The 14,828-nt window shown below is 35.8% G+C and overlaps 1 protein-coding gene across 2 annotated transcripts in view; it reads right to left on the bottom strand.

Annotated features, from left to right (window-relative positions):
- PIK3C3 (phosphatidylinositol 3-kinase, catalytic subunit type 3) overlaps positions 1 to 12,007 on the bottom strand; it is a 125,840-nt gene extending 113,833 nt beyond the window's left edge. The window contains exons 1-3 of one of the 2 annotated variants that reach the window (XM_011952584.1): positions 11,845 to 12,007; positions 9,463 to 9,651; positions 5,178 to 5,321 (exon numbers count right to left, since the gene is read on the bottom strand). In XM_011952584.1, the coding sequence (XP_011807974.1) occupies positions 5,178 to 5,321; positions 9,463 to 9,651; positions 11,845 to 11,912 (401 nt within the window). In that variant the 5' untranslated portion in view covers positions 11,913 to 12,007. The remainder of the gene's footprint in view (positions 1 to 5,177; positions 5,322 to 9,462; positions 9,652 to 11,844) is intronic. The other variant, XM_011952585.1, reaches the window with a different exon arrangement.
- Between the last annotated feature and the right edge of the window lie 2,821 nt (positions 12,008 to 14,828).

Below are 14,828 nucleotides of genomic sequence, written 5' to 3'. Positions count from 1 at the left end.
TCACATTTAGAAAAAACAACTGCAAGAGAAATCCGCAGCTTCCGTGTGGTTCTTTGCCAGTTCAACCTAACAATCAATCCGTTCTTTAGCTACTTTGAAATTTCATAAGCTAGGCTTTCAAATTAAGGATGATACATTATTCTAGCCTTATCCCTAACAAATCAGTCTTTCAATTTATTTATTAGAGTGTTCTCCAAAAGGTCTAGCCTCACACTGACTCATGTCAACAAAACAGATATTAGCAAACAGCAAGAGCTGATAGTCACAAGATTACCAATACTACAATACTAGATGTCTTGAGGATCAATTTAACAGTACTAAGTACACGTGAGAACCCTTTAGGGGAAAAGGCGAGGGACAGTTGGCGTTATTTCACTGCATAAGAAACATCTGAGGAGACTATGGTTTAAGGCAGCATTTCCCTAAGTTACGAGAATGGTAGCACATGGCATGGTTTTTGAGGACAGGTGGAAGAAAATCTGCACGTGCTTCCTGCTGAGACCACCCAGAATATTCATATTGCCCTGTCTCCCTGGATGGCAGCACCATGCAGGGAAGTAGCTGTGAGCCAGCAGCACAAGGAGATGTCTGCACTCTGCTGTAGCACCAGGAACATCCTGAACATCATCTTTCAGAAATCAAAGCTGCACAAGAAGACCTGTAGCTGCCGAGGACTAGGGAATGCCTAGCTTTTCTTCAATGCGAGGCAGCTCACCCGCAGGGCAAGGCTGCAGGACAGAGAGGAAAAAAAACAAAAAGTTGTTTTAATTTCATAGAGTTTCTTCGAATTCCTTCTTCTGAGGTGAAGGTCAGTACAAGCGCCAGCACAGGGGGAATACAAGTTGGTGATTTAGTCTTTTTTCACTCCACCCCCTCAAAATATCTTATACCTGTATTAAGATCTTACGTTATGTTAGTTATGTTTGGATAACTGCCTACCACTATACAGGAGTTGCACTGATTAAAAATGAAAATGATGTAAAGCCTGATCTTCACCTTAAGCTGAGAGTGAGCTGAATATCCCGTGTATATCTGACTATGGAAAACAGAACCATTCTAATTAAAGGACTTTTTTTTGCAGATATTGTATGCATATTTTGCAAATCAAATGAATTTCATAGCATGTGTATTCCTTAGAGATTCTTTTGCTTCAATTTCTAAAATTTAATAGCATAGTTATTGTCATTATATTTAGTCTTACTATTACCCACTAATGTTAAATAATACCTGTTTTCCATGTACAACAGGGATACCATGTTTTTCTTTTAAAATAAGTGGAAGTTTAAAAAAAGTAAGTTAGGTTAAATAAAAATATCAAGAACAATAGGCCAGGTGCGGTGGCTCACACTTGTAATTCCAGCACTTTGGGAGGGCGAGGCAGGCGGATCACCTGAGGTCAGGAGTTTAAGACCAGCCTGGCCAACATGGTGAAACCCTACCTCTACCAAAAATACAAAAATGAGCTGGGCGTGGTGGCAGGTGCCTGTAATCCCAGCTACTTAGGAGGCTGAGGAAGGAGAATCGCTTGAACCCAGGAGGCGGAGATTGCAGTGAGCAGAGATCGTACCACAGCAGGGCAACAGAGTGAGAATCCATCTCAAAAAAAAAAAAAAAAAAAAAGGATAATAATATACTTAGTAAAGAGATATGAATGGAATTCTAAAAGTGATAAGTGAATGACTCAAGTTGGAGAAATCAAGCTCTAAGTGAGATAATTTCACGCAATCAGTGCTTCTCTCTAACAGGTTTCATTCACATTGGGCATCTGATGTGTTCGGGACCTGAAGGAGTAGGATGACCTATTTTCCAGTTAGAGTTAAGAGAAAACACATGACTTTCCAAGATTCAAAGTCTTATTTTAGTTAATGGCAGAAAACAAATTTAAGTAACCACTCACTTACTGCTACTGCTCCCTTTATAGAAATCCTTGGGGTTTAATGACTTTTTTAAAGTAGAACAAGTGCTACTGATTTATCTTTTAAGCACGCTGGCAGCTTGGTTTGGATGGGAGGTAAAGGAATTTTCCTTTCACTGGGATATACACAGAATTACAAATAAAGTGGGCTCCAAGGGAAGGAGTAAAGAAGAGGAACACATGAATGTACGTATAAGTCATATTAATAAACTACTATCACAAAGGTCAGTTCAGTGCTTCTCAAAATGTGGTCCATAGGCTCCCTTTCACAGAATCACTCAGGAAGATTGTTTAAAATGTTGATTCTTGGGCCCTATCACAGACACACTGAGTTAGTGAGAACCCAGGAAGATGCTTTTCTCATAGGCTTCCCGGATGATTCTTAAACACAGGTTGATTACTACTGATTTAACGTAGTACTTTAAAAAAAAGTGCCAGAAGCCAAACAAAACAGTACCAAAAATCAATCTGAGAGTTTGTTTAGATGTAGGCAGGTCATTTCACTGCATCTGTGGACATTTCAATTGTCCCACAACTACATCCTCCTCAGAAAATCCCCTGAAACTAGATCCTAAAGGCCTCTAAAATGCACGAGTACTAACAGAGGTGTTTTTATGAGAGAATTTCCTATTGATATTCCAGAAGGTAAACCACTTGTGATGAATCTGGGAGGAAAAACTAAGAGGAATGTCTGGTTATTTCTCAAAAACATTTAGCCACTAAAAAGAGCTGTACATTTTTCTTTTTCTTCTCTGTTGCAAACAAGCCCCTCTCTAGTAACAAAAAATAAGGGGTAAATACTCTGTAAAAGAAACAATACTGATATAGTAATATGTACCTTCTGCTGTAACATGCTATTTTATCAAGAAGTACATTTTAAAACTGAAAGTTACAATGTTTCAGACTATATCGAAATTATTTTTCCTGTGCAGATTTTAGTAACAAATAGCTCTTTAATAGCCACATTAAACTAAAATACCTAAGTATTAGTAAGCAACCAAGCTATTCCAAATGGGATTACATCTAGATTTCATTGATGAGCTCAGAAGCCTTTCCGACACACTCTATTCCTGGATAGAAAAGTTTAATATTATAAAGGCATCAATTCTCTCTTTAATTAATATATATAATTCAGTAAGATTTTCTAACAAAATAACAGTGAGTTTAATTGAGAAAATAATATTAAAATTTATCTGCCAAAACAAACCTGGAAATATTTTAAAAGAAAGACTAATAAGAATTATCCCTATCTAATATTTAAACATTTTATAATACTATCCTGACAGAATAGCCCAGCAACGATACCTAATATTTATTGAGGTCATTATAATATTTATTCAACATATAAATATATGATATAATATTTATCAGGACCATTAAATGTATGTAGTAATGTAACAATCATAAACTACTCAATGAGGGAGATACTATTGTTCTTTCATTTAACATATGAAGACATTGAGGCATAAGATTAAGTAATTTGCCCAAGGATACACAGATACTAAGCAAAGAAGCCAAAATTTGAAGCCAGATAATCTACAACTTGCTTTTCTAAACACTATAGCACTATACACTAAAATGCCTCTCTTAGACTTCAACACAAGATGAATTGAGTATATAAGGATGCTATTTTTAAATAGCTGGATAAGATGGCTTATTTAATAAGCAGTGTAGGGACAAATATTCAAACCATTTGTTTTGGTTTTCTCTAAAAAGCTATTCTCACTATATCACTCCTTTCACAACAGTAATTTTAGATAAATCAAAGATTTTAATGTAAAGGAATAAAAGCATAACAGAAGAAAGCATTTTGAAGAATCTTAAATGGGAACTTTCTAAAACATTAAATTCACAACCCAAAGACTAAAACTGATAGCTTCAAGATAACAATTCAAAATCCATGAAGAGCAAACAAATACATACTAAGTCAAAAGAACAAGCCAAACCAGAAAAGCAGTATTTGTAACATAACCCACAACAGGCTAATTTCATTCATCTACAAAGACTCCTTATATATCAGTAAGAAAACAATAACTCAAAAAAAAAAAAGCAAAGAATTTTATGGTATGTGAATTATACCTCAATTTCTAAAAAGGACAAAGTACATCGAAAAGCAATTCATGGAAACATAAACACAAATAGTCAATAAACACTCCAAAATACGATCCTCCTCATCCTTAATGATGTAAAAATTAAATAACATTTTTTAACTTTAAAGTAGACAAAAATTAAGACATTTGTAATATCCAGACAGATTAAGATCTATACCATTTCACACTGAAAGGAACCAGAACTTCTTTCAGAGATTCCAGGTCTGGAGCAGAAAATTACCAAATGATCCTGGAAAAACTTGTCTACCACAAAGGAAAGAAGCTACCAATCACTACTAGTGTACTGTCCAAAGAACATGGGGTCTACTTGAAGGAGCTCCTACTGACCAAAAATGGGATTTTTGAGCATTATAAAGAGTAAAGACAGCAATGGACTGAAACATATAAAAAACAGAATGCACAAAAGCCATCAATCACCACCTTTACAAGTTACTAGGGCACAAACTCATTAGTCTTGAAATTGGTAAAGGGAAAAGAAAATTAAACATTTATCTGTCTTTCCTATATGAACTAACTAAATACTTGATGAAGGAACAAGTTCTTTAGTGAAAAATTCCAATTAGTAAATGTAGAATAACAATAGAATGTCACAAATTCTCTAAAGATAGACTGAGTCTTCTGTCCCTGAAGAAAAAGGATATAGCAAAAATATCCTTTGGAAGTGTGGGATTTTTTTTTTTTTTTTTTAACAATAAACATTTAGTATTTGTACATGTTTCAAAAACTGAATTATCTTTTCTATCACAATCATTACCATCATTAGCAAATGAACGCTTTTCAATCCTGTTTTTCATCCTTTCTGTCAATATTATAAAAAAGCAGATAAACCCTATAACAAAGCAGTTATAGTATACGTCAAAGTCACTTTTCCCTAAAAGCAAGGTTCTATTTCCCAATGACTTCTATTTTCTAGCAGAAATCACATTATCAATCACCAACAGTAGAGCAATATAAATTGTATTTCTTTATCTATCTGTATATCCTATAGGAAATACAGGCTAAATTCAGTATAAGGAATGATCAAATCATATGTACCTAACTGGTTTACACTGGAGCCTGGGCATAAACTATTAAAGCCTTCCCTCATTCTGAAAAAGAAAAGGGTCAGAAAGCAGCTACACTCCTACAGATGAGACCAAGAGAATGCTTACCCGTATTTTCCAAAGAGCGAAACCGTTGTTCCTCCTACAGGCACTGCTTTTCCAGGTCCATACACATCCCATATGGTGAGGGCCACTTGGGCATTCCTGGGCAGGTCAGGGTATTTTACTGGTAGTTTCAGCCATTCGTTCCAGCTATGGAAATAAAGTTAACATAAATCAGAAATATATATATGCGTGTGTGTATATATATATATGTGTGTGTATGTATGCACGTAGATGAATAAACGTGTGTGTGTATGTATGTGTATATATAACCCTCTATATATTTATGTAAATTTTCTTATACATTCAAACTTCACACTGTATTCGATAATTTCAACCCTCTTCAAGACAAGCTGGCTTTTAAATTCCAAAAGAATACTGTGCCAACATTATACAAACTATTCCCTAGCAGACACATAGAATTCTATTTCTGTTTACTCAAAATTATTCTGTTCATTCAAAGTTATTATCTAAGGGACATATCCTAGACTATGTTAAATACATCTGTATTGATAAAACATTTAACAAAATTTCCAAAAACTTAAACAACAAATCATTTATATACGCCATATAAATTAGGGATGGCTATCAATTTCAAGAAAAAGAGTTATTAAATCCTTTTCTTCTACGAAATACTTTTTTAAAAAAATCACACACTTAAGAAAGCCAGTATCTACTACAGATAGGCTCAAACAACTAAATGAAATTATTTAATTACTAGCCACACGGTAGGGGAGGCTAAAAAGAAAAACACTAAGCAGTGCCATCTTTTGCCAATGAATAAACCACACACCAGCTAAAGTTAAAGACAACAATAAGCAATTTCTTTTTGGAAAATATTGTGAAATTTCTTTTTCTGTATTCTGTCCTTTAATGACAACGAGACAATACCAATGACCAACTAATCATTTGTCTGAAACCTTTTGCTAGCCAACACTAGGCAACAACACCTCTTTCAATAAAAGCCACTGCACTTAATCTGTTTTATATACTAGGCTTCTGCAGAAGAGTTCTTTTGAAAAAAAAAATGATGCTATTTTGGAAGGCCGAGGCAGGCAGATCACTTGAAGTCAGGAGTTCGAGACCAGCTTGGCCAACATAGTGAAACCCTGTTTCTACTAAAAATACAAAAAAAAATTAGCCGGGCATGTTGGCACGCCTGTAGTCCCAGCTACTTGGGAGGCTGAGGCAGGTGAATCGCTTGAACCCAGGGGGCAGAGATTGCAGTGAGCCAAGATCATGCCACTGCACTCCAGTCTGGCGACAGAGAGAGACTCCATGTCAAAAAAAAAAAAAAAAATCCTTCAGCTAAAAACTTCGAAAACTGCTCAGATATTCTAGAAGTTACAGAAAAATCTAGTCAGACACCAAAAAGGTATATATTTTGGGCACCACTTTGTTTTCTTCCTCTTCATGCATCATCCCTATCCCATCTACTAAGTCTCATTAACCTTAAAATTACATTCACTTGGCAACAATCAAAACATCACAAGATTGCAAAGTCTAAATCTGGATGGTCCAATCCCCACCAAGTACCCCCATCACCGCATACCACTGTGCTAGCACTCGAATCTGATTAAAATACTTCCGAATCCTAACTTGGTAATTTTTGAATTAGATTGTATTAATATGTCTTTCTAAAGCCATTTTCAAAACCTTTATGAGACAATGTGAAATATAAGTGTTCTTACAAATGTAAACTACTTCCCTGAAGAATAATATTCACATAAGAAAAAACTTAGAAATTTGCAGTACATACACCTAAAGATGAGAATTTACCTTAAGCGTAATTAAAGAAAGTACAAGTGTCCCTCATGGGATCTCTTAGTGTAGGACAAAAGAGGACATGATATGATAGACTTGAGTAAATTTTGAATGAGTTCCTCATTATTACAACTCTCACAACTCACTATCAGAAAGTCAGAAATCAAACAGATTTAAATAATTTGGAATCTCATACTGGCCCTAAAACACAATCTGAACTAAGGAATGCAAAACTTTGGACAGCAAGAGATCCCTTTATGATCTAATTTATTCTTTCCAAGGTTTATACAGTATCTCTTTTAAGCAAATACTTACAAAGAATAAGGACTATTTAAAGTTTTTACCTCCATTCATTTTTAGGATGGCAATTTTTGTTTTGATGAACTACCAATAAATTCAACTTCTGAACACTAAAGAGCAGGATGTATAAAATGTGCAAATGTTTTCTCTTAGTCTCCTAAAGACTATTTTTTATTTTATTTTATTTTATTTTTATTTTTGAGACAGAGCCTCGCTCCGTTGCCCAGGCTGGAGTGCAGTTGCTCAATCTCGGCTCACTGCAACCTCTGCCTCCTGGGTTCCAGCGATTCTCCTGCCTCAGCCTCCCAAGTAGCTGGGATTACAGGTGCCTACCACCAAGCCCAGCTAATGTTTGTATTTTTAGTAGAGAGGGGGTTTTACCATGTTGGCCAGGCTGGTCCTGAACACCTGACCTCAGGTGATCCACCCAGACAGTATTTTTTTAAAAAGTCTATTCTCATGGTATTTTACCCAAAATAAAGTGTTTTTCTAAATCTATTGTCTACATAGCTTAGACATTTTAATTTGAAAGTAGTTTTAAATAATTTTAGAGTACTTTCCTTATTAAGTACTTTCACAATTTAAAAACTACAAATTTTAAAAATTCAAACTTTTAGAGATCAAACATGGGAGTTTTCACATTCTTGCAATTATATAATATAAAAACTAATGCAGAGAAGAGTTGGCAAATGGGAGGAGGAGGAGAAAACCTGTAATCTTTTGAGAATTTGCTTTTGCTGTAATATCCTTTTTTTCAAGTCATGCAACAAAACCCACCATACATTCTTCCTCACCAAAATGTTTTTGGCTTTCTAGACCTAAATTTGTTTTAACTCTTTTGTAAGTAATAGGTGACCTCAAAAATCTAATTAAAGCTTTGAGCTCTGTCCTTGAAAAAATACAGAAGACACAAAATTCTGCATACACCTTCAGGGGTTTGAAGACTTCCTGATTCCAGTTTAAGAATCTCTGATACAATTAAAGAATTCTGCTCCATTGTTTTAGATGTGATGATGATGGTACTATAGTTATGCTTTAAAAACAGATATACAGAAATACTTACAGTTAAGTTGTTAGAACGTTTGAGATTTGTTTCAAAATGGCGAGAATATAAGATTGGCCATGAGTTACCAGTAGGTATATAACAGAAACGTAGGCGTTCACTGTATTATTCTACGTTCATAGGTTTAAAATTTTCCAGAATAAGAAGTATTAAGTATATAGAGACATATTTTTTACGTGTGTGTGTATATCTACATACACACATCTCTCTCTCTCTCTATATATATACACATATACACACAGATATATCAGATATATATAGAAATACAGACAGACTAGATAGACAGACAGACAGATCTCTCTCCACAAAAGACTACAGAAGAAATTACACCATTAAAATATTTGGTTTTGACATAGCCAGATCACCAGAGTTCAGGCTTCTGCTCTCTGAAAACCCTTTCCAGCCACACTTGGTGACACCTGGGACACACAGGGTTGAACCCTCTATAGCACAGTCAGGCTGTCCACGTGGTCACATCCTGTCTCCCAAGGAATATGCTTTCTTTAAAAGCATACACCCTGTGTATCCTGCACTGAGCCTACCAGAGTGCTGAATAACACTCACTCATCAAACATCAGAACTGCACTATATAGTCTATCAAATAAGAAGTGTCAAGAAGTCATATTAAAGATCCACAATACTCTTCTGAAAATACAGTAACTTCATGTTCATCATATTTACCCTGCATCTTGACAATGTTTTGCTAATGTACCATGCTGAATAAACCATGAATCTAAATAAATTAGTTTCATATGTAAAATAATAATAAAAATTTTAACTGAACAGATGGCAACAGAGCTATCTCTAAAGATCTGAGCTCCAAACATCAGGTTGGACAATATTTCAGACTATCCAGAAGTATTTATGCGTTCAAGAGCACAAGATGGTAAAATGCCACAGATGTGTTTGGTCATGTAAATCAATCAAGTGCTTATCAAAATGTCAATATGCTAAATACAAACATAAATCTATTTCCATTTCAATTGCAGTTATAATACTGATATACATAGTACTTTATCTGAGTATGTTTCTACTTCAGATGATTTGAGCAATGCCTATAGGTATTAAGAAATTCTTCTATAATTCTACTAAATTATACTGACAGTATCCATAAAGAAAGGTAAGAACAGTCTGGAACATACCATAAGCCAGAAAAAAACTTACTTCCATCTTGTACTGAATGCTTTGTAGGATGTTCTCACTGGCAAGGCCAAAGGCTTCCCTTCTGCAAAAACCTGACAAGTAACATAAAGATCCGAGCATGTCTCCTGGTATAGTCCTGAAAACTTCAACATTGGGTCTTCTAGGACAGCTTTATAACTCTTTTGTTCTCTCTTCCCTTCCAAGCTTCCTCTGAAAGCACAAGAGCAACAATGTTTTAGACTTGAATTTTTTAAGCATGTACATATATGCATAAGAACTAAGCATGTACATATATGCTTTAAGCATGTATATATATGCATAAGTATAAAAAGAGTTTACCTTTGTGTTAAGGTATGCTACTTAAACATTTTCCTGTATATGCAATTAATGTCATTTTTATACATGGTAAAGGTTTCTTAAAATCCTAACATACCTAACATCAGTCCTATCTTCATCAACACATTTCTCTATTTTATACTTCTGAATTTTAAACCCTGCCACCAACCCTTGATCTACCCTCCAGAAGTCACCAGCTTTCTAAACCTTGGTTTCATTTTCTTCATTTCAAGTTGACCACATATTCATCTGTTCTTTCAGGAAACATTTACTATCGTGCGCACAGAAGTCCAGAAGAAAGAAAAGATAAACAATACACTATTGCAATAAAATATTAAGTCATTGCTTCCAGGGAGAAAAATTTACTTTCAACCACGTTTTTATTCTACTCTTTCCATTATTATTTTTTTTTCCTATGCATATGCACTGTCTGATCATTTCTTTAAAAAACAGTGGTGTAAGTCATAAAAGATATGCACAGGATGCTATCAGAGGGAGGAACATTTTTTAGACATCAAGATTACATCAGATACTGTGCCAGGAATTTTATATTTTCTTTCTTACATAATTTTCACCATATTCTCATTTTATAAATGAGGAAACAGAGACTTATAAACTAAACTCATTATCCAAACTCACAAAGTAACAGAGCTGAGAATAAACACTAGGGCAGGGAGGCCAAAGCCAATATTCTTCCCATTACAGCAAGATAAATCAGAGTCTCAAGAGTACTTAGGCTGGCGTGGGGAAAGGACTTAGTACCCCAGATAGATGTCTGAAATGATCCAGAACAATGCATGAGAGTTGGAGCAAAAGATGCAGAACGTCATCTCAAAGGGAAAGGCGACAGAGCGAGACCCTGTCTCAAAAAAAAAAAAAAAAAAAAAAAGGACCGGCTTTTTGGTTTTTCTTTATTTTTAATGTTCAAACACTTCAAAAAATGCATTCGTATATCCAAGAAATGCTGAAGGAAAGCCCTTTATCAATACTGATCCTGTATAAACTACTAGTGGTGTATGCTATGGAAAATACCTTAAATAGGTGTATAAAGTATCATACAAAGGTACAACGTGGTTGTTGACATATTACTTTTACCACCACCACCACAAACTAAAAAGTAAAGGATTTGTCAGCGAATAAGGGACTTCTGAAAATAAAATGAAACGATCATTCAAAAGTACATCTGACAACTAAGAAAATTTATTTATCACTTACTGCAGGCCTTTAACCAACACATATTTGTTGAATATTAACTGAACATACACAAGAAATATTTATTAATTATGGATGATGCTGTGGTCAATAATTTGTGATAGCTTTGACAACACTTCTATACGACCACCTTAAAAGAGACGTAATTTCCAACTCTGTCTTGTCCGTCCCTCGTCATTATACCAGTTCCATTATCCTCATCTCAAGATATCACGCTCCTGACCTTTACTTCAGCCGTGGTGCCCCAAAGTTTTCCTGCAACGACTCTTTCCTCCTATCTTCTTGGTACCCTTGCAAGTGGCACCCTCATCTTTGACTCATTCCCAACTTCCCTGACTAAACACTGCCATACTACCCAAAGATTCACCCTAGGCCTCTATCACCTCCCGTGCTGCTAATACACCATGTGCTCATCTTATTCTAGACTATTGCATCTGATTGTGCCTACCTCTCCATAATTTCTGAAGCCTTCATTCCACCCTACAAGCCCCGTTCCAAAATAAAGATCGTCCTCTTACTTACGAAGAGACTCGATTTCTTAATTTACAATAAAATAGTAATAAACTCTCAAAAGGCTGAACAGCAAAAACTTTAGAGACTGTAAAATACAGTGGAACTTAAGGGCTACTCCTACTGCTGTGCTTCTCACAGAGACCACGTATTAAATCCTTTTCCAACAGAGCCCCTCTCCACGATCCACTCTCTCGCGCCTCCCTGGCTACAAGCCCTCCAAGCCGCCCCCAGTCTGGGCCTTGAGACGAGTCACATACTTTCTCCCTCTCACTCCCAACAAGCCCCAACCCCGACGCCCCTACGCCCCAGCAATCCCACTCCCTGTCCCGAGGGTTCTCTTACATCTTAAGCTGGACGTTGATATCCAGGTCACAACTGTAGATGTAGTGAAACTTCTCCGCTTCCCCCATCGCACCGTCGGCGAAGGTACGACCTATAGCGGAAACTTAAGTACAGGAAAGACAACAAAAATGAAACAGCTGAGCCCCACAACACAGGAACTTCCGGTTCCGCCCTCGCCAGCACGCCTCCAATCCCAGCCTGGAGCGAGTTCCGACGCGGCGGAACTCCCTGCCGAAACACTCTTCTGCGCATGTGCACAAGGCGCCCACCATCTTGCTTAAGGGTAAGTGTATACGGGAAACGGCTTATCTCATTACGTTCCAGTTTTCCTGTCTTGCCAGCACTTTTTTTTTTAAAGAAAAAGAGACGCTATCATTTGAGCTTGAGCTGTACCTAAAACAATACAGAAGAAAATTCAATTCAAAAAGAATTATAGCAGCTTTCACTGGCTGCCGTCTAAACAGGTTACAAGCACAAAAATTGGAATTTTGCCAAGTTTAAATTCCAGTGGCCTTCCCCAAAATTGTAGCACTAATTTGCTATCTCAAGCAAGGATTTTCTCTTTCTGCTCTAAACAATAGGGAAAGGACTAAATAGAGAACAAATAAATCTGGGTTTCATGTTTGGTGTTGTCAATATTTATGCTACTTTGGACGTAATACTTGCGTGCATGTTTAAACTGGTAATATTCAAATTCAATGTAGTTTCAAGCCTTAACCCAAGTCAGAACCTAGAGGCTTCCTGTAATAACTCTGGAACACAGATCGCTAAACCCTGTGAGCTCCTATAATGTTTATTTTTATAATTATTATAATTAAAAATTGTAATATTCACTTCCAATTAGATTGAAAAACTCTTGGAAGGTAAGACTAGTGTGCCATTTACCTCTGTGTCTTGCCCCCCTCACTGTCTAATACATTGCTGAGTTTAATACTTCCTACTTATTGGTTATTACTGATGATATTGAATGAAAGTCTCCATTTCTATGCCTTTATTTCTTTTTTCTTTCTTTCTTTCTTTCTTTTTTTTTTCTTTTTGAGATGGAGTTTTGCTATTGTCGCCCAGGCTGGCTCGATTTCGGCTCACTGCAACCTCCACCTCCCGGATTCAAGTGATTCTCCTGCATCAGCCTTCCCAGTAGCTGGAATTACAGGCACCCGCCAGCCAGTCCGGCTAATTTTTGTATTTTTAATAGAGAGGAGTTTTCACCTTGTTGGCCAGTCTAGTCTCAAACTCCTGATCTCCGGTGATCTGCCTGCCTCGACCTCCCAAATTGCTGTCGATGTCTTTATTTCTAAGTGCTGCATTTTAAGATGGACATCACTAGAGTATGTGCAAATTAGCGTAATTAGAATGTTGAGGAATTAGAAAAAAAAATGTTTCAAAGAAAGGGTGAAAGGTGTGGAGCTGGTTAACCTGGAAACGGGAAAAAATACCTAATGCACAATGTTTTACACAAAATAAGTTCTCAAAAATATTTATGGAAGCAAGAAAAGGATTTGAGTGGAATAAAGAAAAACATGATAGTCATCCTCCTGTAACTTAAAGTTTAAACAAAAAGAGAGCACCTTTGATTTGTTCCTAAGAATAGCTGCCACCAATGGTTGGAACTTACAGGAAATGCAATTTCAACAAACAATACAAATTGAACTTTCTAATTATCAGAGCCATTCAACAGTAACACTGTTGTCACAAGTGCTCTGTTTAAGTCATAACTCCAGCAATGAGTGTGAGATTTGATGTGAAACCTGAATCTTGAATAAAATATTGACTATGTGTAAAGGACTAAATTATCTGATCCCAGTGGTGAATAAATTACTTTCACTATATAATGGTATTTAATGTATAAACCTAAGGTAATATTATATACATATGCAACCAAACAAGTTTACAAATATAAAAACTTCAAATTAGCAATCTTAACATAATAGATAGTGGGCTTTTTACAGAAACTCTATTGCTTGCAAAATGATTATGGAATATAGTGTTGACTACTCTTACAGGACTGATTCTTTGAAATTCAGCACATCTATACTGCTGTATTCCACATGGCAATTCATTTTTCTAGCCCCTTTTTTCTATTCAAATAACTATGAACTCTTCTTTTGCATAACCACCATGATGTATTCTGGCTTTATCTGGGTTACAACACATCTTTTTAAGCCTGACTTTGTCCTTTTCTCATTATCTCATAACAATTAAAGTAATACTGATTGTTTCCAAAACACTTGCAAACACAACACAGATAAAAGCATGAAAATCAAATGTCAGTACTTAGTTACAAGATATTCATTCACAGAACCCAAGACAGATTTAACTTTTTAAAGATTATCAAGAGAAAAAAATAACATTAAAAATGTATTATGGAAGGATATCAGAAAACTTGACTGTAATTGTATTAAATATGTTAATACATCAGGGAAAACTAATGTGCCAATAAGGAACAAGATTTTGGTAAGTCATGGAAGCATGGAAAGAGGTATTATAGGAACCAAAACTGTCAATGCCTTTTGTACCGTAAGTCAGAGAAGTGTTGGTTGGTAGATGTGAGTATCAGAATTCAATTAACAAGGCCATCTGCATAAGAGAAAAGGAAGCCTTAGGCATCTTATTTTGAAAGGACAGGAATGATTTTTTTCCTTCCCATGTGATTTTCACAAATCATAAATATAATGTACACTTATAATTATGGGATACAGTTTGCATTGCAAGAGTCCACTGAGGCCTGTCTGCAGAAAAGTAACTTATAGAAATGGGTGTTTTCCTGGTGTGGTAGGCTGTTCCAATGATTTTTATATGATCCCATATTTAATTTTCCTTTGGAGTTGCAGTTTTGACTTTGTGCTTCTTTTGCCATCTTGTTTCAATTTCTATTTTAATTATTCTAGTAACCAGTTTTAATGATGGCTTAGAAATGTGTTGATTGTGCTCCTTTTGTTAAATTTTTTCCTTCTTTCTCTCTTTCTTTCCCTCCCTCCCTCCCT

Source organism: Colobus angolensis, unplaced genomic scaffold, assembly GCF_000951035.1.
Source record: "Colobus angolensis palliatus isolate OR3802 unplaced genomic scaffold, Cang.pa_1.0 Scaffold342, whole genome shotgun sequence".
Classification (NCBI taxonomy): Eukaryota; Metazoa; Chordata; class Mammalia; order Primates; family Cercopithecidae; genus Colobus; species Colobus angolensis.
This window is presented reverse-complemented; position numbering and strand designations above follow the sequence as displayed.